Genomic DNA, 24,906 nt, shown 5'->3' with positions numbered 1-24,906 from the left:
GTAGGTTTGGATGGTACCTGAGATTTTACACTTCAAGTAAGTCCCAGACAATGCTTATGATGTTGGTTCCTTGACCACCACTACAAGCAAGTCCTATCCTGCCTTTTCTCTTTTCATCCTTCTCAAAAACTTCTCCCACCCAAACATTACACCTTGAGCATATGTGGTAATTAACTATTTATGAATGTAACAGTTGACATTGCCAATACACATTTCCTCCCTTTTAACTTTTCCCAGTACACATCATTAGATAATCTTTTTATATATAGATTTAGTTCTGTCCTTTGCAGCCCCTGAAAGCTTTGAGGCCATGACAGAATGGATACAAACTCTCATGGGGCATCAAGAAATTTCTGACTCAGGGAGACCTTTTGTATAATTACATTATTGACATTGTCTTTTCCTCTTTTATTGCTACATTTCATCGTTACCACTCTGTCTTTTGCCTTTAAAATTGAGATGAATATTTACAGATCATGAAACCATATTTGGTGTCTTGGCAGAATTTTTCACCTAAGAAGGCTTCAAATGGTCATAAAAAATGATTATTGAGATGGTGTTTTCTGCTTCATTGTTTTTACATATGTGTGACTCTAGTTTTGCTATTTTAAGATTTTTCCTTACATTTTTATATCCTCACTTATTTCTTTTCTACTTCTATGTCTGTTATACAACTTATCAACTAGAATTAAAGTTTAGTGCTGCTTTGAGTACCTTAAAGCTAAACATCAGTTTAGTGATTGGCATGAATCTAGGGAAACCCAGCTATTGTTTCCTTCTATTTTCAAGGTACATGAACAACCACCTCTTTCTAGTAAAAAAAAAAAAAAAAAAAAAAAAAGCCAAAAAACAGAAATTCATAAGTTATCCTGGAAAATAATCACCAAGATTTTAATAAAATTATCTTTTGTATAAACCAAACTTTTTTATAAACCAAACCGTGGTTTTTATCCATAAAATTTTTTATCCATATTTAATTATATTAAATAATTTTATTTCAAAATTTACAATTCACAACTATTAATTGTGGTTAAAGAGTTTTCTAAATACTACTAGATTTTTTTTATATTTTCAAAGAAGTAATTTTAAATTTAACAATCTTTAATTTTATAATTCTCGCAGAATACATAAAAATCTAGGTAATTGTAAGTGATTATTTTAACCAGATGCTCTTCACATATTTCGCAGGGTATTTTAAGTTATAATTTCATAACATAATAGATTCCCAAATTTCTCTAATATATCTTTTCTTACAAGACTATTGGGCCATAAAATTGTGTTCCAAAATACACTTTTCTAATGTTAAATACATTTTATAATCCTATAACAAAAATGGAATTCTGTAGTATGAAAATGATAGTTTATGATTGTTATTATTGTCTGTTTTTGATCTGAGCCTGCATTTTTACTGATGGCAGAAAAACTGAATGTAAAGACTTTAGGAGTAGAATGAGCCCACTCCAGTGATTTCTTGGAAGTTCAAGGTTTGCTTCATCGTCTAGTTCACAAATACCATCAGGCTTTTTTCTGCTTCCTTGGTAGTGGGAAAAGGGGAAGGGCCCAACATATATGATGGGTAGGAGTTTGTAATGAGGAGAAAACCTCCATCTGACTGTCCAGTTGGTGTCAAGTGTTGGCATAGTGATTAAATCTTTATTTTCTCAGTATGTTATGTAATTTAATATTGACTCTTAGGGTAGTGTGTTAAATGGGAGAAGCTGCCCATCTGGACTCATTGTAGCTTCCTGGTACAAGTGATGTTTGTTTGTTTTTTTTTTCTTGTTTTCTCTGATCATCTCATTCCTGGTTTTGTAAAGTGTGTTGTAGCCCAAATGCAAGGTTGTCTACCTCTAGCCTGGGAGATCTCTTGGCAGAGCCAGCTGCTTTCTCTTTTACCCATCTTCTGAGTCTTCCACTTGGACATGTGGGAAACTTATGGTTCCCCCTCTGTGTCTAATTGTGATCTTCTAAAAATGGGAGATTGTAGGAAGAAATAAAGTGTCTGGAACTGTTTTTCTTTCTCCTCATCTTTAAAATGTGGTTAATAATAGCAATTGCCTGATGGTGTTGTTATAATCGGTAAATGAAATAATGAATTCCTGGATAAAGGATTCAGAAATGTTCTGTTCCAGAAAAGAAATAGGGAAGGAAGAAAGGATATGAGTAGCAGGAAAAGTGCATTTTATCAGCTACTTTAAACAGGCATATCCTAATAGCCTTGGAAACCTGAGTCCTGCAATCAGTCTCTTACAACCTAATGGTTGAAGTTCTTGACAATATTTAGTAGAATTCCCTAAGAAACTGGCAGAATATTGCTAATTTCCTCACTTTTCAAATGTTGATTAATGATGCAGTCATCTATGCAATTAAGGTATTTAGTAAGCATTCCCAGGATGCTTCTTGCAGAGGGGAATATGAAATGCAGCATACATTGTAAAATGGGTATTGGACAGTTCCTCTCATCTAGAGAATAAAACAAGGATATAAATGAACATTCTTTGGGTAAAACTGACATATTCTCCCCCATCCCGTTTTCCATGTGCTTCTGTAAATGCCTCCTGATTAGTAGTCAATATTTTAATATTAGAAGCAAAGCCCTAGAGTAAAAATTAATTTTCATAGTTATATGGCATATATAATAAAACCTTTTTTACACATCTCATTAGAGTATCATCAATTCTACTTCTAGCTTAAGAAACTAAGTCTTCTGTTTTTTGTTTGTTTTTGGCAGGTGGCTGGTTTAGGGATCTGAACCCATGACCTTGGTGTTATAAGGTTGTGCTCTAACCAGCTGAGCTAACTGGCCAGCCCCATAGCTTAAGAAACTAAATCTTCTAAACTAGATATTTCTACTGGGTTAATTAAGCCTCTGAAGAATGTTAACTTCAAAAACTAATAACTATTTTGGGGGGGGGCATTTTTTAAATTGAATTACTATTTTAAAGTCATGTTATCTAGATTCCCTAGTTTCTTTTTTGATCCTTATCTGTCTCATGAATTGAATGTCCTTAAAGATGAGTATTAGTAATACCTATACTTTTCATGTTAGACATCTTTTGGTTGATCTTGCTTCAAAGTAACTTACTTCTTTGTAGTATTAAGTTACTCTTATTTCCTACCTCCATGCCTTTTATTTTCCTCTGGCGATAACCTTTCCAGGGCATGACCTAATGAATTCTGGTTCAAATTTCCAAATGAATCTGAACCAAAGTGATTTCTATAATTTGGTAGAGGGAAACTGCATTAAATACCCTAGTGAGGGAATTTTACTGTTTCATACCAGACTAAAGTACTTTTCTTGAAATATTGAAATTGAACTTTCACATTTATGAGAATGTAAATTACAACAGCACATTGTAACATGTCATGGGTCCAGTAGAGCCTTAGGTCAAGGGTTTTTGCTTTCTTTATAACCTCCATTAAAAATAGTTAAAATAGCAGTGTTTTTAATTATTTTTCCTTTAAAAAATAGAAAAAATATGTCCTTCTCTCCAGAGAGATATTATCTTCAGTTATTTCTATAGTTTATATGGTTGCATGGGTTATGTTTTTGTAGTTTTTATTTGGCTTGACCAAAGCATAAATTCAATTTCATAGGTATGACTAGTTAACCTTCTCTTTTAAAACTTGAGTCTGGTTTTCTAATTGACAAAGAGAGTTAATTTTTGTGCTTACCTCTTTATTCCTGACTTCTCTGTCATCTTCTTGTCTCAAAAGCTTCCTAACATCTAGCCATTTACTACTATCATTACATCATAGTTACACTATATATATCATCTGAAATTGAATTTGATATTTTTCTATAGCATTTCTTCTGTAACCCTCAAATATGGTCACCAGATTTTAGCTCAACCTGCAGGAGCTTCTTAGATTGTATTAATTGCCATCTTTGAAGGTTTCCTGAAGCAGCATGGCATGATCAAAAAACATACTGGGTTTCAAAGGCCAACTGGCTGGGCTTCCTCAAGACCCTGACATTTAATTTCTTCTGCTAACAAGTTGGCTGAACCTAGGTCTTTGCTGTGAGTTGCAACAATAGGCAGTGAACAAACTTATCTGTAAAATTCGGTGTACATCCTGTTTGTGTAAGTCAACTGTGCCACTCATGGGATTTGGCTGTAAGCAAGAGAAACCAACTATGACTTTTGGAAGGCTGTGGACACTAAAGAATTCTCTATGGGCTGGAAGGCTTGAATCAACAGGAAACAAGGGAGCCCCAGAAACCAAGAAGCAGAACATATAATAGCTATTCTTTGTAGGAAGAATCTGATCAGGACATAGCCCCATTGCTTCCACCTTTGTGGGTAAGTGTAGCCATCCCTTCATCTTTCTGTCACACACTCAGGAATGAAAGTGTCAAGCAAGAACATCCAGTTGGGTGAGGCTATGTCATTTGTCCACCCTGGTGGCCAGAGAGCAAGGACAGTGATGGATAATCTGGCCTTTTTTTTTTTCCTGCTAACTACTCACTATGAAAAGTCACCCTCACCCCTGAGTTTAAAAGAGTGACTTTCAGAATTTACAAAATCCTGCAAATATTCACTACTTTCATAACACAAAATACTAATTATTAATTTTGACTATTGTTTCAAAATAAGACTTTTTTTCTGGGTCATCATGTTGAAGCTGGAGAATCCCAACCCTACAACATAATATCTGGACTAGCTCGATTTCTAATTCCTAATATATAAATTTAAAATAACAATATCTACTGAATAGGAATATGTTGAGATACTATTTATAATGCCTTAAACACAATAACAAGTACATGGCAAGTATTCCATTTAATGGTCTTTTTGTGCTTGGGCACCTGATATGATTGATGGCTTGTAATTTAAAAATATATATATATTATTATTTTGCTGCACAATGACTGTTTGTCTATATGCAATTTTAAAACAAATTATGTAGTTGGATTTTTTTTTTTTTTTTTCTCTTTAACAGACAGGCTAGCCTCAATGAAGCAGCAGAGAAGTATTATGATCTGGCAGCCAAGCTAAGGCCTAATGTAAGTACATCTCTAAATATAGGATTATGATTTCTGCATGAGTGTGGTGTTAATTACCTTGTATTTGGAAAGACTGCAGATTCATTTTATCTCCTTAGTTTTCTTTTATTTAGGAAGGCTCATCTCTAATAAAAATATGGCTTAATGCTAAAATCAGTGTAACTTATAAACGGTCTAAAATGTTTCTGCAAAATAGAGATTGTCCCTTATTTCTTTTGTACCTAAGAGAAAAATAGGCTCAGTTGTGTTTAGGAAAAGGACTTCCTTAGAATGAGAAAAGAAAATCATGAAGAAAATCTAAGAAGGGGGTAGTGGACTCAAAACATGTGATTGTTTTAGGACATAGAAGTGTTGTGGTGCTGGGTTTTTTTCCCCTCTGATTTCTTATTCTGAAAACCCACTAAACAACTAATTCAATGATAAAATTCGCTAGTCTCAAGCTTCCTTTTTTTCTAAAGGTAAAAATTGCTCTTTTCTAGCCTGTGTAAAGCACCACAATTTTTATCATTTGAATGAAGGCTTTAGCATTACTAAATACTTTGTATTTGGATGACTTTTAAAATTAAATCCTTGGAGCTTTTAATATTATTTATTTATTTATTCCTGCTTTCGTATTAAATAACTTATTTTTTGGTCTCGCCTACAGTCAAACCTCAAGTTCTGTGCTTCTTTCCTATTCCACAATCCTCATTTGTTATATCTGTGCTTTTCAACATTATCAAGAATGTTCTTGTTATAATTTTTCCCTGGGTAGATACATTTTCATCAAGCAAGATGGATATAAATTAGGTACTTACTATTGAAATAGAGTAACCATTTATGAGAAAATAAGAACTGGTTTTATATTGGTCTTCTAAGCCCATTTAATTCATAGCACATCACTGAATTCCAGTGCATTGGTTTTATTCTCATTTATATTCTGCAACACTCTCTAATACTAAAAGCTTCTACAGTGCTCTCCAGATCTAGACAATCTATTGAGAAATGTAATTTTGAAACAGTAATGAAAGTGCACATGTGATGTGGGTACAAATAATGGGATCGGTCTCATTTCTTTATAGTAACTCATCCATTGGGCAAGCTCTACAGAGTGCCCACGTTGTGTGGTCTTTTAGGATTTAATACCCTATGATACCACAAAGTGTAGCAGAGAAGACTGAATATAATCAACTAATTGAAATTTAATGTGGTGATTCCTGCACAGAGGTATATGCAGTTCTCCCAGAGTACAAAAGAGAGGATTAATGCTCCCTGAAAGAGACCTACATGGGAAGTAGCTTTTTTTCCCTAGGAGATTAAACCACATGTGACCTTAGCCCAGAATCTAACTGATCCCAGTTTCATTTGCAGGGGAGAAAAAGTAATATCTTTTCCTTACCCATTGCAGGATTTATGGCTGATACCCCTAAAGCAAAAGACAGATTAACAAGAGAAAAGCATACAAATTTATTTAATGTAAGTTTTATGTGACACAGGAGTCTTCAGAGATGAAGACCCAAAGATACAGGGAAAACTATGTATTTTTATGGACAGTCATGCAGAAGTGTAATTGGAGGACAAAAGGGTATGATCTAATGGTGATAAATTGGGGGGAACTTAGCAAGATCTCTTCGTTCAGAATCTTCTCTGTGTCCGTGTCTTCAGAGATAAGGCTGTTAGTGAGGGTCTTATGATCTACTTCAGGGGAGGAGGGAAGGAGACGCTCAGAGAGTGACCTTCCTGCTTCTTTGGTTTTCTCAGTTTCCTCCAGCTTAAAATATTCAATATGCTAAGGTGCCATGTTTTGGGGTGGTTGTTGTGAACCCTGCCACATTAGTTATGAGGTTCTTCAAGACTGGATGAGTTGTTTGCAACAGAGGAAAATAATAATCATAATGGTAAGAACAATGACAGCTAAAATTTATTGAGCATTTATGTGCCAAGCACTATGCTAGATAATTTATGTGAATTCCATCATTCATTTCTCACAACAACCCACAGCAATTCCCATTCTGCTGAAGGTGAGAGAAGTTAATAACTTGCCCAGCATCACAACTAAGTGGAATCATATTGTAACCCAGGGCACTGTGTGCTTAAGACCTTCATGGAAAAAAATGTAGCCGTATTTTAGAGAGGAAATACAAACCAGAAATCTGGGAAACCAAAATAGTGATGGTGCTCTCATCTATTTATTCTATAAATATTTGCTAAGTACCAGGCACTATTCCAGACACTGGATATACATCAGTAAACGAAATGGACAGGGGTGCCTGCTTGTTAGGTGCTCACAATAAACATATGAGAGGTCTTCATAAAGTTCATGGAAGGATTTGTATTATCTTTTAATTTGATCTTTCCAAAAACTTTTTGAAGAAACCTCACATAACTGTCATATGTCAGACAGTGACGAGCGCTTGGGAGGAAAATGGAGCAGTACAAGGTCGTTAGGATTTGCAGGGGGCTGTGCAGCAGGAATGATGTTGTAAATGCCCAAGGTGGGCACCTTTGTCTAGTATTCTAAGAAAAGGGTTGGATTTGAAGTCTTAACTTATTGTTATAATCTCATTGAAGGCAGACATCAGGGTCGTGTGTGTGTGTGTGTGTGTGTGTGTGTGTGTGTGTGTGTGTGTGTGTGTGTGTGTGTTGTTCCCTTCCCATTGATTACTATATCATACTCTAAATAGAAATAACATATAAATAATAAGTGATAGTTAACTTCAACCTTTATTCATTGAATACCAGTCACTTGAATGTCACTTTTATTTTTGTTAAGTCATTGGTCAAATGGTCACCTTCAGTATATTGCAGTAGATTAATGAGAAAAGAGCTATCTGACCCAACCTATAAAAATGAAAAAGACACTCAGGCACCAAAAGAGTTGAGCCAAACTTGTGAGATTGTTTATTTTAAAAGACCAGCCAGATCATAAGATCAATATTTAATCTCCAACTCAAAGCCATTTTTTTTCCTGAAACCCCAAAATGTTTCTTCATAAACCTGCTGCAGACTGCTTTTGAAAATGTGTTTATTCAAATGATTCTTTTGTTATCTGGTAACAATAAATTAAATATTTTGTGGACTTGGGTAGAATACAAAGTTCATATTTAACAATATGTAAATGATGTCACAATTGATGGATCAACAGATGTGGTCTCTTCCTAATCTGTTTTACAAATTGTGTTTTGATTTTCAGTACATAGTTTAGGTAAGTCAGATGGCAGATGACACGGAAGCAAGAGTGATAAAATATGAACCATGGCAAACATATAAATTTCTATTCTGAAACAAAGAGATCTGTTTAAACAATAGCCCGTGTAATGATTTATTAGCAGTCACGCATCTGATCTAATTAATAAAGCATCATCCATCTACCATTTATCTTGCTCCTCGTCATTTATTTCTCTTGTTCATAAAAACATTCTTTGTTATTTCTCTACTTTAACATAATAAATTTCAATTACCTGCTCTTGTGAGAACATAGCAAGCAGACCTCAATTCCAATCCCCCATGTAAGTAGTTTCATTGTCTTTTCTATTTTTCTCATCTACATGGTAGTCTAATCTTACTCTGATTTTTCATAAAGCATTTTGTTCTGTTGTTTAAATGCCCCCACAACTGCAACAGTCAGGAGCTTTATGTGGGGGATGCTGTGAAGGTTTCAGCAATGTTTATGTAAGGTCATGACTATGCAGAGAAATATATATAGCTGCAACCTTTGTGTACTACCACTTATTACCATCATTTTTTAAAAGATTGTTGATTATCTGTAGGATATGGTTTTTAATAAAATACCTGTTCAAAATAAAATACATATTGAAAATCTCATTTATTCAATATGTACCATAGTGAATCTTTTTTTTATGTTTCAAAAGCCATACTTTTCTACATAATTTATTTTGAAATTATTCATTGACATTTTGAATTATTTTATGTGCGAAGAATTCCAGTGATCAAATGCTAAAATAATGAAAAGAGTCTAAATTAGCAGGCATAGTATGTTGTAGATTCTGATATTATCTCATCAAAGATGCTCAATACATTATCGTTTACTGAAATGCATACTTAGAGATATGTATTTATTATAAAAGTGGCACATTACAATTTTTTAATGTTATTTATTTGATTTGGGGGGAGTGATAGCTCTAAAGGTAAACTTCATATTATATTAAGACATATTTATGTAATAGGAAAACTCTTTACCAAAATTATCATCCTAAGTTTTTCTAGTTTTAATTTTTCCTTTTTACAAATAAATTGATCTTTCTATGGAGATTACTTTAAAAAGGCAACAGTCTTCTTCATTTTCTCTCCCATTTATGATTATCAAAAAATGCTGACTCTTGAGGACTAGAGAGAACATTTAAATGAAACTGCTTTGTTCTTCCTGTGGGAATTAAGCCAAATTCTGCATTAACTTATGGATTTTAAATTTAATTAATGTTAAGGATGGGAAACTTACATAATACAAAGTCACCCACTTTTACTTGGCTTTTAGTAAACTCTAGAGTCAGAAGAGTGTAACTGCCAGAGATCAGGTACTATACATCTTGTATTTTTCTAGATATAATTGTTTTTATTCTGAATTTATTCCACCTTTTTTTAATCAAGTTCCAGCTTTATGTAAGACTATGCCAAGTGCAGTAGGATTTCAAAACAATGAAAAATTAACCCTGATCTTGAGAAATGTACAATCTGATGTGGGTAGGGAAATGAAGGAGAGAACATGTGAATCCCAATCCTTGTAGGTCAGGGCAGTAAATAATGCTATCTAATAAATGCTTTGTGAGAGATAAAAGCTGGTGCTAGCCAAGTGCACAGGAGAGAGAAATTACTTTCAGCTTGATTGAACTGAACAGTCCTCGAGTCAGAGTTGGCAAGCTTAGAGAAGCTAGAAATGATAAAATGTTTGTAGGTGAAGGTTTTAGAAAGAAGAGGAGAGAGAACTCTTGCAGGTACCAGCATATGCATGAACGAGGATAGGGGTTGGATGCAGAGAGGAAGTTTGTAGGAGAAGACAAAACTGGAAACTGACATAAAACCAGATGAAAGGCAGCACATACCACATTCAGGACTAGGAGTTTGTATTCCAAAATGTTATTAAGCAGGAAGACATAATGAAGGGATGGCCATTTGTATGATGCAATGAAAAGTGTATGTTATGTTTGGGGAAGTAGAGTTGGGAGATATGGCCTGGGGAAACATCGAACGACATCATAATAGAACAGGAGTAAGATAGTAGAGACTAAAGTACAGGAACAGAGTAGAATAGAGAAGAACATACAAGAAAAATAAGCAGTAGATTGTCTGGTGGGAAGTGAGTAGGAAAATTAGTTGGCCACAAGGTGTGTTCCAAAATCTTGAATTTAGGTAACTTAGAAAAAGAAATACGATAAACTGTAAAATATATAAAAAATATATTATATATAAAAATTATATATTAAAAGTAATATATAAAAATTACTATAGTCAGAGGAATGTACTTATTTCAAAAAGGACGTGGGTAAGTTTAGACTGAACAAATTCTGGGTGAGAGGTATGATATTCTAATTTTCTATGGGATATTCCTATTAAGCAAGCAGTTGGGAGAAAGGCCATAGTTAGGCATAGAGATGTGGGAGTTATTTACAGAAAGGAAATAGTGCCAAAGAAGTGAATTAGATCACTGAGGGGGGAAATGCACAAAAGAAGAGAGCCAATTTCAAACACCTGCAAATTTCTACATTTGGAATGTGTTGTAAGGAAGACAACCAAGACAGTGACAGAGGAACCAAAGTTGGTGAGCAGTGAACACTGCTGCTAAAAGATAAAAAAAAATAAATAAATAAAAATAAGAACTGAGATGATCCATTGACTTCAGAGAATAAGACAACAATGGCAGCCTTCAAAAGTACATTTTTTATGTTAAGTGAAGTAGACAGAAGTTTTTAAGATGTTAAGGAAATAGAAAACTGGAAGCAGACAGTATAAAACTTATTCTGTGATGATGTTTGAAGGTAAGTGAAAGAGTGGAGGCAATATCAAACATAGTATGAATATATTAAATGTTAAAGATAGGTGTTGAGATGTTTGTGTGTTTGTTTAAATATGAGACTGAAAATGTGTCCAAGCTGAGGGGAGGGCAAAGGAAATAAATATCAGAGATCTTAAAGATTGCTTTCTCTCCAGGGACTAAAGAATAAAAAAGAGTATGAAGAAATTTGGGGGGAAAAACAAAACTAGAAGTGTAGAGTAGACAAGCTTCGATAATAAATTACTTAAATTACAGTTATTTGATTATCTGCTGATTATCTTGGAAAGAAGGGCAGAATTTGAAGTTAAAGACTTGTGGACAACTGAATGTTCTGAGGGACACAATAGGTAATATTTGATATAGGTCTGTAGTATCTACATTTAACAAGTAAGTGCCAGGTAAAACAGATTTTTTTATGTTATATAGCATTAAGTAATTAGTCATTATATAACTCTAAATGAATTACTGAGATTAATAGATTATTTCTAGTTTTGACTCAGCTCTTTTACTTGTGCTAGATATCATATTCACACTTTGTATTCTAATATGTATAATATTTTTAAAATGTTCCTTCTGTGCATTCATTGTATTTGAATTAAAGGGAAATGTATTCCAAGGATCAGATTAACCAACAGAAAACTGCTTATGTGCATTATACCTTTCCCAGGCACTTAAAACATAAATTATTTCAGAGTATTATTATAAAATCAAGCCAATGTTATCCATTTGGGCTCTTTACCAATGATTATATGTCAAAAGATCAAAATGAGAAATATGAGAAGAAACTATTCAAAGAAATGAGATTACCATGACAAAGTGCAGCTTTGTTATAAGGTAGCCCATATATTCTACAATATATTACTTTCAATTTGGACTACAGTTTTTGTGGTAAATATGGTGGTGGGGAAATGGCTATGGAGCAGAGGTAAACACTAATATTGGGATATGGAGGGAAAGATTAATTATTTGGGCTATTCTAATATAAGGGACATAAAATATCCCTGGTATATGTTTGTTTTCTGATGGTAATATTCTTCGGCCCTAATTCAAATAAGAGACAATGAAATTAAGTTAAACAGGACAGATTGAGATTTGACTATATAAAGGACTGGGGTGGGAGGGGATTACTGAGACTGTTATTTTGTTGGAAAAAAGTGATGGTGTTAATGATAATTTGTCTGGGAAGCAGTTAAACCACATTTCTGCTTGTAAATGGGGGAGGAACCATATGGCTTCTACCAAAACTTTCCACAAGCTTCTGTGATGTGGGAAAATTACATACCTTGCGGCTCTTAACTTTTAGGCATTAATAATATATGGATCCCAGAACCACCAGATTGCCTTTATGAGTAAAATGTGTTTTAACATTGCACATATATTTCCAGCTCTCACTAGTTTCTTCAGTTTCAAATACATCTGTATATTTTACAGTTAGAAAAGGAATGAGGTAATTTGACAAACTCAGAAAAAACAGGTTCCAATTAGGAAGAAATTGTTTAGTTTTCCCCCCACATTTTATCTAGTTTTATTAGTCGGGCTTAGAGATAGCATTGAAATAAAACTTTTGATCTTAAGTTTATTGAAACTTATCCAAATTAAGTTACCAAAGTCTTATTCTGCTTCAGTTTTTAAATAGACTTCATCACATTGATATTATGTATATTTATGCAAACATCAGTAGAAATCAAATATCTAATTCTTCTTGTCTAATTTTAGCAAAATTGACACTCACTTCTCTGAGAGCTTCAGATATGCCAGGACCAATTTTAGTCTCATCCTACCCATATCTGTCTTCAAACTCCTTTTCACTTAGATCTTTTTTCCAAATTATTTCATATTGCAGTTCTTTTTTTCTGACAAGTTACACAGTCTGGTTTCTGGTGTATTCACTTCTCTCTGCTTACATTTTAGTTGCTTTGTATTATTTCCATTTCAAAAATGTTAGACAAGGCAGAAAAATAACTTCTCAAGTGATTACTGTTTTTATTCTGTTTGTATAAATCTTTATGATTAGAAGACAAGGATGGTTAGTACAACCTGCTTGTTTACTGTCAGTGTGGGCTAGTTGTAGTACAGACTGGGGTCAGATAGTTGGACTGAACTAAGTTGAATTTACGGTTTTTCCATTTAGGGGGTATTGTTATTCCTCCCAATCCACATGTAGTCATTTTTAAACAATATTTTAAAAAATATGCGTATGCACTGTCTGTGTGCCTGTATGTGTGTTTTAGATTCAAAGTCAGAAAAGATCAGGGGGGTTGAGTCATGGGAGAAAAGATCAGGGAGAAAAGATCAAGGAACTTCGGTGACTCTTGGCTATAAAGAAAATCAACTTAAGTACTTTAGTTTGGGGAACATGAAAACCTTTGGGAAGGTTTAGTTAATTATATTCTGTGGTTCCAAGCATGTTTAGTTTTACTCACATTTCTTTGTGGGGGTATCCATTGCATGAAGTTGTAGATGTGATTATTCTAATTGTGGAACCACACTAAAATTACATTTAGTCCCTTCTCCAGTGAAATTGGATTCCTGGTTTCTTTGAAAAATTGGCAGATCTAACCACACTGGCCCACATTCCTACCTGAGAGTGTCAGCTAGGGTGGACTAATGGCTGCCACCTTCAGAGGGCAGTGCCCTTCCCCCACCCCCTTGTTACCACATTCTTCATGATCCCCTTTGGTTATTTCCATAGCTAGCCTCCCCCCGTTTCTATTATCCTTATTGGCATTTATGTTTCTGATCCTTGATTAATCTTATGGGGCCTGCTTTTTCTAAATATACACTGAAACGTTGAAAGCTGCTTATGTGTATGTGTTTTTATTCCCTCCCTTTTCTAGTTCTCCTATAATACTCTACCCCTCTTTTTCTGTTTTCTTGCCTTTCTTCTGCTACTGACTACTTGTTATTCATCTGAACCCTAACCTATATCTACAAATATACTTTATCCTAAAGGTAAGTTAAAGTTCAGTAGATCCCGAAAATTAATAGATTGGTTGATTAATTAATCTTGAAAGCCCAATGTCCTTGTTAAAGAAAAAAATATTGTGAGACTTTTTAAAATGGAAAGGAAGACTTTATTCAGGACTATTGTGATATGTGTCACAACTCTTGTGATCGGGGAGAGAGATCAGGCTCAATTCCAAGTACAGCAAAGATAGCTGGAAATTTATAACAATACCTATTTAATTTAAATCCTACCCCAAAGTTTGGGATCTTGACACACTGAATATGTTAAGCTGAAGGGATTTGAGAAGTAGCAGATGCAGGACGGACTTGGTGACCTTCCCCTGAAGCAGGTCATAAGACCCGGCACGTGAGAGGTCTTCCCTATACCTAGAGGAAAGGAGCAAGCACCTTTATCTCTGAAGACAAGTGACAGAGAGGAATCCAAACAAAAAGGCCTTGCTAAGTTTTCCCAGTTTATTACACTTAGCTCAGACTCCCTTTGTCCTATCGTATTTCTTCACGACTTTCCATTCTTCATCAAACCCTGCATAAAACACACTGAGGTTTTATGAGTGTCTTCATTTCCTTATGAAGGCTCTCGTGTCACATAAAACTTATATTAAACAAATTCGTGTGCTTTTTCTCTTGTTCATCTGTCTTTTGTTACGGGGGCCTCAGCCAATAAACCTAAGATGGGTAGAAGGAAAATATGTTTTCCTTCCTCTGCAATAGCTAACGAGCATAGTAGTGGTCAGTGGGTGGAAAATTACTAAGAGAAGACATCAGGGACGGGAATTCTTGCTAAAGTGACTGAATAGGATTCTTGATGAAAGCAGGCCAGGTGATCACATCAAGGGTGGGAGATAAGAAATATGGTCAGATAGGGAAGGTGGTCAGATATCAAGGGTGGGGTATTCTTGCTAAACTGACATAGCAGGATTTTTGCTGTAGCTGGACTAGGCAGGCCTAAGACTAAACCCAAGGATCAGGCCTAGTCAAAAGGAGGGCTGGGAGGGGCTTGTCTAATGTTGGATCAGAGAGAGAGTCTTTGTCATCCTGGATGACATTATTTTCCTAGACTGGGTTGTTAAAATGTATAACTCCTTGTTACTTGGAAAATGTCAGAATCAACAGTTCTTCTTTATTACTTGAGAAAGATTTGATTAAATACTGATATATTGCTGTTACTTTTTTTTTTGAGGATTTTATTTTATTAATTATTATTTTTTTAAATTTTAACTTCTCAATATACATTGTTGTTGATTTCCATGTCCCTTTATCTGTTCCTCTTTCTACTCCCCCACCCCATTACAACTACATCATATTGTTACATATTTTTGAGAAGAGAACTGAGTGACACCTTCGAGAGGGGGAGAAAAATGTATGTGCTACCAAATTTTTCATACTTCGACTTATAAAGGACTGTTATTTCCTTAGATACCACGTGCCAATAAATGGCTGCTGTGGCACTGTATTAGTGGTTTTTTGAGTTATAGTGAATCTGCATTACAGTTATGTCAAAAAATAAAACACAGAATTTAATTTCTTAAATTATAAATAATTCAATTTCTTAAGTATTCTTAATTTATCTTTACGTCTATATTGGACTCATTTTTATTATTCCCATGTGTTTTTCATTTCCAATTTTTATTCTGTCACTTTCTTAAATGATCTCTACTGAAATAAGTCTCAGAAATGCAGCTTTATAACATATGCACAATTACTTTTTGAAGAGTAAATGCAAGTTAAAGGGAGAATATGATGCCTTTTGAGAACTTGTGTCAAGAAAAATTTTGAAATTGTCAATCACTAAATTGGTTTCATTTGAAAAGTAACTTGCTCGGTTTAGAAATGCTTAATTTTAAAGAGAAACAATTTTGAAAAGATTTGTTAGGATAATTTACTGAAAATAAATGTGTATAAACTACTTCCAACAATTTGTAACTACAAAAAAATTAATTGTTTAAATCACATGAAAAGTTGATTCACTGTTTTGAAAGTATGACATAACAGATCTCAACAAGTTCTAGAATAGATAAATGTAGAACATTACTGCTACTTCTATTAATCACTTTTCTTCTTACTCATCAAAGTTACTCTAATCTTATCTACTTAAAGGTTTAATTATGTAAGAGATAGCTGGCTCTTCCCCTATGAAACCAATCTTTGTACTATGTTTTTTTTTCTTGATTCCGTTTGTGATTTTTCACTGATTAGTTATGTAAGAATCCTAATAAAACTCATTAAAACAAACATAAAAATCCTTCCCATATACTAATTTAGTTTTCTTTTAAACAAATTATTTCTTTTAAATATATAGTGCATTTCCACTATAATTTCAGAAACCAGTGGTTTCTTTCTCTTTTTCCTAACAAAGATCAATATTCTTTTCCCAAAGAGTTATACTGTTTGTTAAATTTTAGTAACCATAGGATTCATCTGTAACATGCCTTGATACTTCTTTACCCATGATTGGATGCAGTATTAAAATGGTACCAGAAATGATGAAAACGGTATTTGAAAAAGTATCAATATGAAATATTGAAAGAACAAAGGTTTTTAATATGCATTTCTGTAGGTTACTCTGTTTAAACAACAAACCTGGAATACTTGGGCATTTATCTTAATTTATCAGTTTTCTTATGGGAAAAGAGATTCCTATTTGGAATTTATGGTTTCTCACCTATATTGAGCTACCATTCTCCATGTTACTATCTCATTTTCGGTATAGTTTTCTTAGGCTGGCATTGAGAGCAATAGATTACTCAGGTCTTGAGGATGGAATTATTTTGCTACACAAGAAGATTATATGTTTTAATTAGTCTTGATGGAAATCTTACTGGAAATAAATGCATATGCTTGGTTTTCCCTTCATGCATAATATGACATTACCATTTTATTTTTCAGTATGCTGATTGACATGGTAACTCTGATACATTTCTAGATCTAGGGAACTTCTATGAAGAACAGAGGATGGATTATACCTTCAGCACTATAGTACCATATCATTACTTGAAGTCTATTATTTTCACTTTTGAATCTGTATAAACTGTGTCTCTGTGTTTGAAATTTAGGACCCTTTTCTGCACTCTCAGTATAAAAAAGAGAGCATTCATCTAAATGGGAATAATAGTATTCAGAGGGTTAGATTTGATAATGCATGTTAAAACCACTATTACAGGTTCATCTTTTCATGTGTGTGTTATGAATTATTAATAAAAATATTTTGTCTTTATAATTTGTAGAAGAAAAAATATAATGTTGGGCACCAGAAAATTGTCATATTTTTAAAAATTAGGAAATGTCATCCTAACAGTATCTGCACTGATTAAACATTAAAAGTTAAGTTCTGCCCCAGTTTTTACAAGTTGAGAAACTGAGGCAGTGTAACTTTCCTGGAATGTCAAAACTAGTGGCAGAACCAAAATACAAATACAAGCAGTTGGGTTGCAGAAACTGTGCTTTTAACTCCCTACTTCTTGTATAAGATTATCTACCAATAATTCAATAACCATTACAAATAAAACCCAAGGCATTGAAATCAAAGGATGGTTCTTGTTTAAATGGCGGCGATCCAAATTGTCCAGAATATTTGTATATTAATAATTTGTGTGGGAAAATGCTGTTTGGCAACACTGAGAAATTCTTGACGTAATTCACAGACCCTTGAATATATGCCTGTATCTGCGCCACGCCATATGGTCTCTACATCCCAGTTGGATAAACACTGGGAAAGTGAAAGGGCACAAATACCAGACAAGCAGAGTGCCTATTAAATGTCAGTTTCTAAAATAGGCCTGGGGATACAATGAGAAATAAGGGTGTTGTGGACCCTGCCCTCTCAGAGATGTAGCAGATGGATTTACATCATTTTCAAGAGGCTTAGCATTTAATTGTTCCTTAATTTTTTGGAGAGCTTTATCTAAATTATGTCTGGAAAGTTTGCATCTTCCTCAGCTTGTAAAACAATGTCTAAAAATGCAGGAACTTCATCAACTTGCCATGCTGTATCTTCAGAGATTATTTAGGGATTTCAAGAAACATAGCAAACAGTGAAATTATTATTTTGCATTGTTTGAAACATATTGATTACTTTTGCCTTGGACTGACTCATATAATTACAGTAAACATGCTTCTCATGTTCTTTTAAAGACAATTTATTTCCTTTTCTTTAACAAGGGCTCAGAAAAACTGAAGCAAGCCAAATGGATTAGTGCAGTGTTGTTTTAGAAAGACGAGATACTTTGGGCAAATAGGTTCTTACTTACCTAGGAGTTTCTTGAGGAATCCTTTTATTACTGAATTTATGTTCTTTAAATGAGAGTTATGGTAGAATAATCTGGGTATATCACATCAGATTTTTATTTTATTTCTACTATAAATAGAGATAAAATGTTATGATAAATCTGGGGATTTGTCTGAGAAAAAGTTCATATATTAAAGTTTATGTGATTTCATGTGTGGTATAAAATGTTTCAGTACACAGGAACCTAAAATTCCACTGCGTATAGATCAAGAAACATACATTCCCTGAGAAGGAAAAAAATGACCTACTTAGAAATATGCTAAATTGAGTGTAGGTTTTTAAACTGTTTTAATGAAGTTTTATTATGAGATTTTTATAGCAAAAAGCTTTTATTGAGTAATTCAGAATTGATAATATTTATTTTTAGTCCTTAGTATTTAGGACTAAAAATAAATATATATAACTTATCTGATCTCAGTACTTCTTTCATATATCTCACCTGAAGTTGGCGAAGACGGTGCAGATGTTTATGTGGTAACTATAGCATGAAGATGTCATAGGACTCAGGCTTTCTAAGGTTTGAATTTTCAACTCCGCTTTAATGGAAATATATTACCACCTCAAACATATGTGTGCTGTATCATTTAAAGAACATGCTAGGATCTCAGAAAAATCAAAGCTCTGCCAGATAGTTCAGAATAAGACAGGGTCCCTTCATGAAGGCAGGAGCATGAGATAAATCAGTACAAAACATTATGATACAAATTGTCACTAAAGTTTAACAAAGTGTAATTCATCATTGCAAGTTGTGAAAGCTGATTTTGAACTAAATGTTTTGGTAAAATAATAGCGCTCAGAGGTATATAATACTTGACATAGTATAGATTGTACCTTTAAATATGTATATAAGATTTTTATTTTAATACATAACGTTTTTGAAATAGGCATAGTTTAACCTGTGTATGCTGTTTCTCAAAAGTATAAATCTTAATCATGAATATATTTTACATGTACATTAATAGCATCAAAATGTATTAATGTTGTATTCTGTTCATGATATTGCAACAATTAAAAAAACCTATTCACCATCCAGCATGGCTTTTCACAAAGGAGCTTTGCTTTTTGCCTTCCTGAATTTATAGAGATATGTATACCACATAGGATTTGTCTGTTTACTAGGTGTTGATATAAATAGCCTGCCCCAATGATGTCTCCTGTTTTGGAAGAGCAGTCTGTGCAGTGAACTCCTGGTGGAATTATGTCATATCCACATGTCCTGGTAGGCAATACAGCTCAGCAGCTTAGGCTCCAGAATCAGATGCTTAGGTACTAACAGGACTGCACCTCCTTCTGCCTCTGGAACCTTCTGCATGCTGCTTAACACTGCTAAGCTTCGTCTGCCCACTCTGTAAATGGAGGAAAGAATTATCACCTCAGAGGGTTTGTTATGGGAACTAAACAACACATATAAAGCACTTAGAGTGCTGCCTAATCCATAGGAAGTGATGGACTTTACATTATAGGAATCTGTCTATATATTCTTAACCCAGAGAGAACGATTTTAAGTGAAGTCAGTTCCACCTGCCAGGCAACATAGGCAGTGGGCACATAGGCATTGCCTGTCTCAGGCTCAAACATGCTCCTTCCTTACAGCGTTTATGCTTGTTCTTTCTTCCAACTGTGTTATTTTTCCTCCACATAGCAGCATGGCTTGCTCAGGCACTACATTAACTACTTGCTGAAATAGCACCTTCCATCAGTAAGATTTTGCATCCCAGTGCACACTGTCTCTTTTATCCTGCTGTACTTTCTCTCCCTGGGGCTGATCACCACCTCCAGTCTATCTACTTCCTCACATGTTTGTATTCTCTACCTCCCCTCTCTAGAACGTGAGCTCTGTCATGGCAGGGACTTTATTCTCTGTAGTTTGCTTTCCCCAGCACCCGGCTTCGGGTGGATTCATAGTGTGGACGTCTTATGGCACTGCATATGGTTCTAGCATTTTTAACATGTCATGTGTCACCTCCTCTCCTCCAATAAAACTTAGCCTCTAAATGCAAGCCAACCACAACATGGGATACACAGCACAAAACATGGTGATCTTTTACAGTGCTGAAAATATAGCCAAAGTTGAACAAAACTGACTGCCAAGAGCAGATGAAGGTTTACTTGAAGAGAAATTCCAGTGTTTGTAAGAGATTTTGAAGTATAATGTTAACTCTTGAACCTTATCTTCTCTCCCCTACCCCTGACATGCGTCCATTCAGTCTTTTGATTTTCCTTGTTTCTCTTTATATCAGAAGACAGTGATCACAGTGACTAGAAGCTCTAATTTTGAATGACACCATACACTCATGATTTTAAAAATCACTCAGATAGTTGGGTTTCCTGTTAACTGTTCATAAATTCATGTTCTCCTGTTAAGTGTTTGTAAATTCAGATCCATGGTAGAAATCTAATGGAATAAATAGATATAAACCTCTGGAATATCTGCTCTAGAGCTATATGTTCTAAAAAAAAATACATTTATTACTGTCTAGAAAAGTGGTATAACTCTTAAACTTCTTTGCTTGGCCTGATGGTACGTGTACTTTACAGGCGTCATGTTACTTTTGAAAATATGATCTAAATAATAAGATAGAAGCTGATTTTGTAATTTACTCAGACTTTATTGAAAACTTGCCAATAGATTTCAAAGGATATTAACCCCAAAAGGACATCTCTCCCTCTCAACAGGTAATTTACCTGATATGAGATTTATATTTAAAACAAAAAAAGAGAAACATTTCAATGCTGAAAATAATAAAGGTATGTGAAAAAATTTAGAATATGAATAATGGATAAAAAGTTTTCCTTAGTCAATTTTATGAGAGAGAAAGAAAAAAAAGGCTAGAATTTGTAACTTATTTCCCTGTGCTTTAAAAAACCTGTGGTTAAGGAGCAATTTCAAAGGGTGAAAATAACAAATTGGCTAAGCATTCATACTTTCCAGGGAGAGTGTTTTTTCCAGTCTTTTGTTTTCCGCAGTGTGGCTAGCCTGGTAGTGAGTCTGTGGGATAAGGGAAGCAGGGGCCAGAGTGTTGACTGCAGCTCCTGTGTGGGCAGTTGGTTCTGATACTTTATTTTTAATGGGGTCCCTGAATCAACACTCCATCACTGGAGAAGAGCCCTCTGTTTTAACCCCTTCTCCAATTTACATTTGCTGTTAGTTCTCTGTGTATTCTTTGATTAAAGAATCCTAAACTAAAGAGGAAAAATCAGAGAATGTGATTGCATTTTGTTAACTGTGCCTTGAGAAAATATCTTGATAAAATCAGTACTTGTTCTGACTTCCCTGGACAGATTAAGTTTACCAAGCATTATCCTTTATCTGACTTACCTTTTCTTCATGGCCTTTTTATTTGCCCCAGAGAGAAAGGGCATAGTTTTTAAATTATAGTTACCTACAGTTTCCATTATGCTACAAACAGTTTTACATCGCAATTCCTCTTTGGGACTTTATTTGTTGTTTGAAACCCCATTCATAAAGCATTGGTGAAAATAGTGGTTTATATTCACTTGTATTGAGAGTAATACTTCTTATGCCTCGGAAATATTGCCCTCTGTGTCTACCAAATATAAAGTACCAGAGAAAATAGAACCCACAGAATGAAATTAACATTTTAGAAATTAACCATCTGTTTCAGCCCAATTAAAATAGATCCTACAAGGCCTCTCCTAACATGATATTCTTGAACTATTTTTGGAAACAATAGGATGAATTTACTATCCAATTAAAACTGATAAGAAAGATGGCTTTGACATTCATTAAATAAACCCAAGACTCTACATTCACTCTGGGACTCTTTGTTTTAAGTTATCTACAGTATTCTTGCTTACAATCAATGCTAATAAATTTTCTAACACAGCAAACACAATAGTGATATAGTTCTTTTACTTACTACTGATTCTTTATTTTATTTTATTTTTTTATTTTATCAGTATACAATGTAGTTAATTTTCGTGTCTACCTCCTGTCATTGACCTTAAACACCAATGATATTTGTTGGGAATAAAAATAGTAGTCTTGCCTTTTTGTAATATAGTGCTTCTCAGCTCTGGCTACACATTAGACTCACCTGAGAACTTTGGGCCTCATAAGATACTGATTTTAATTGGTGCAAGAAATAAGCCTGGCATCCTAGTTTTTAAAGCTCCACTAGTTTTTTATTCTAATGTCCAGTTAAGATTGAAGACTACTGGTGTTGGATAGCATTCTTTTCTTGATTGGCTTTGCTGTCATCATCTAATTCCAACTAAACTATTTACTGTGTGACCTTTGGTATGTTGCTTAACCTCTCTGTGTTTTGGTTTCCTCATTTGTCAAATGGGGCATTAATAGTACTTAAATCATGGAATTGTTTTGAGAATCCAAGGAGTTAATGGATTTCAAGAATTTAAAATAGTACCTGAAACATAATAAGTACACAATAAAGATTGGCTGTCATCAGCACTATCACTTCAGTTTTTAAAATAGAGTGATAATGAGTCTTTGAACTATTTCTTTATGTATACTTTCTAATTTGTGCTTTTCTAGAACATCTGTTCATTTGTTCTATATTCTAATAGTCAATAAAACTTTTGCTTTTATTCTGGGTTAGCCACTTAATTCACGCATGGTAACACAGCATTTAACTTGATTTTCTCATTATATCCACTGCATAGAGTTTGTGTGAGGATTGAAAAAAACCTAATGGCACATAGTATGTACTCAATAAATGTCGCTATAATTATCATTGCACTTATTAGCTCTGTGGTACTGTTGCTATTATTAGCTTTATGGTGTTTCAGATGGCAACTAATTCACAATACAGCAGACACATTTTTGCATTTTCTATGTGCTTTTAGCCAAACTGTGTAATCACTTGGGCACAATAAGCACCCTTTAAACTAAACCAAAAAAATAGTAATAGCCTGCTCTTTAGCCAGGATGGTACATAGGTAGGGAGCATAAGAACAAAAACATAAGTCATGTACTAATCTTTAAAATCTTCAGAGTCTCATGGGGAGAATCTCAGTTTGAAGCGTTGGATGGTGGTAATCAAGAGAAGCTTCTGGAAGCTCCAGATGCTGACTTCTCATAAGCCATGCCCTTTGTGTATGGAGTGCTGACTCTCAGGATTTTTACTAATCTCTCTTAGCTTGATAATGGGGGGAGGGAGGCAGATATTTTATTTTTTCTGTGCTTCTGCACGTGTTCTTTTCACTCCCTACATTTTGCCTAGAATTGCAATCAGCAAGGGCTCATGGGCTCCAACCTGAGTCATGATAGCAGACAGAAAAAGCATCCTCCTGTCCCCATGTTTAGCATGTTTTCTGTCTTCATTTTCACAGCAAATTCTTGACGATGAGGTCAGAAAGGTTATGAACAGTCATAATGTTTCATTTGATGGTTTCCATGGTTTAGGTGTTTTAAGTGTGGCATTAAGATATCTAATTTTCAGAAGCATTAGAAAAGGAAGATTAGATGTAGAAAATACTTTCCTAGATTTAGTTTGTGTCTTAAAGACATTACTTAAATCCATGTGCTGAATGAAGGAGAAAAGAAAGAAACCAATTACAGTGAAATATAATCACTAAAGTACTTTGTTCTAGCATCATATCCTGCTAAGAGTGTCACATTCATGCCCTTTAGAGAGAAAACTCATTTGCTGTAATTTAATATTGAAGGTTCACTTTCCATTGTTATGCTTTAAGAGTCATGCAACTGCCATATCACAAGTCTCTGCAAAAAGTTAACCTCTTTGGATGTGATGACTCTCTTAACATCAGCTCTTTCTCCTGAATTCCCATAGTGTATGAATGATACCATCATCGACAGAGGCACTGAAACAAAAGCTTAAGAAGGAGCCTCAGTTCCTCCATTTTGCTAGGCCTTCCCTCATTTCTCAAATCTTGCACCCTCCATCTCTGCCACCACTGCCCTTACACTAGCCGTCATCATGATACTACCATTGCACGATGCCTTGGATTGAATATCCCCCCAAAACTTGACCCCCACCGTGACAGTGTTAAGAGCGTAGGAAATCCTATTATGGTAATTGGAAGGTGGGTCCTCAAAGAGATGATTAGATTCTGATGACCATGCCATAATAAATGGATTAATAGTGGTGGTCATAGGTGTAGTTCTGAGGGCTTTAAAAGGAAAACATATGAGAGTCTCTCTCTGCACTGCCATTTTCTGCCATGTGAGAGCCCTGTATTGCTGTAAAGCCACCACCAAAGAAGACTGTCACCTGATGTGTTCCCTAGACTTTGAACTTCCCAATCTACAAAACTGTAAGCAAGAAATTTCATTTTCTTACAAAGTACCCAATTCTGGGTATTTTGTTATAATCAACAGAAACGGATTAATACACATGAGTTGCCTGCTTCCTTCTTAGATCCTTTTCCTGGGTTGCTGCACAGTGATATTTCTGAAACGTAATTCTGGTTATATCACTCTCCTGAATTAAGCTCTCACTTGTCAGATTCCTCTTGTACCCAACACTCCAGCCATTGAATGTTTGTAAATCAGCAAAGACATCTGACCATGTCAGATGTAAATGAGACCTCAAAATACTGTGACTGTCAAGTTCACATTGCCTTTAATATACAAACTTCAGTGACAAAACTTTACCACTCATATAATTTTAGGGTATCACAAAAGAATAGATACTTGTCTACTTAAGTGTCTGA

General features: G+C 34.5%; 1 protein-coding gene across 1 annotated transcript in view; it reads left to right on the top strand.

The window, feature by feature from the left end:
* The window catches only part of TMTC2 (transmembrane O-mannosyltransferase targeting cadherins 2), a 380,397-nt gene that overhangs the window by 328,444 nt on the left and 27,047 nt on the right, over nt 1-24,906 (top strand). The window contains exon 11 of the mRNA XM_063076008.1: nt 4,945-5,008. Coding sequence (XP_062932078.1) covers nt 4,945-5,008 — 64 coding nt within the window. The remainder of the gene's footprint in view (nt 1-4,944; nt 5,009-24,906) is intronic.

This window comes from Cynocephalus volans, chromosome 12, assembly GCF_027409185.1.
Source record: "Cynocephalus volans isolate mCynVol1 chromosome 12, mCynVol1.pri, whole genome shotgun sequence".
NCBI classification, from domain to species: Eukaryota; Metazoa; Chordata; class Mammalia; order Dermoptera; family Cynocephalidae; genus Cynocephalus; species Cynocephalus volans.
Note: the sequence above shows the minus strand (reverse complement) of the source record. Positions and strands in the feature narration are given on the sequence as shown.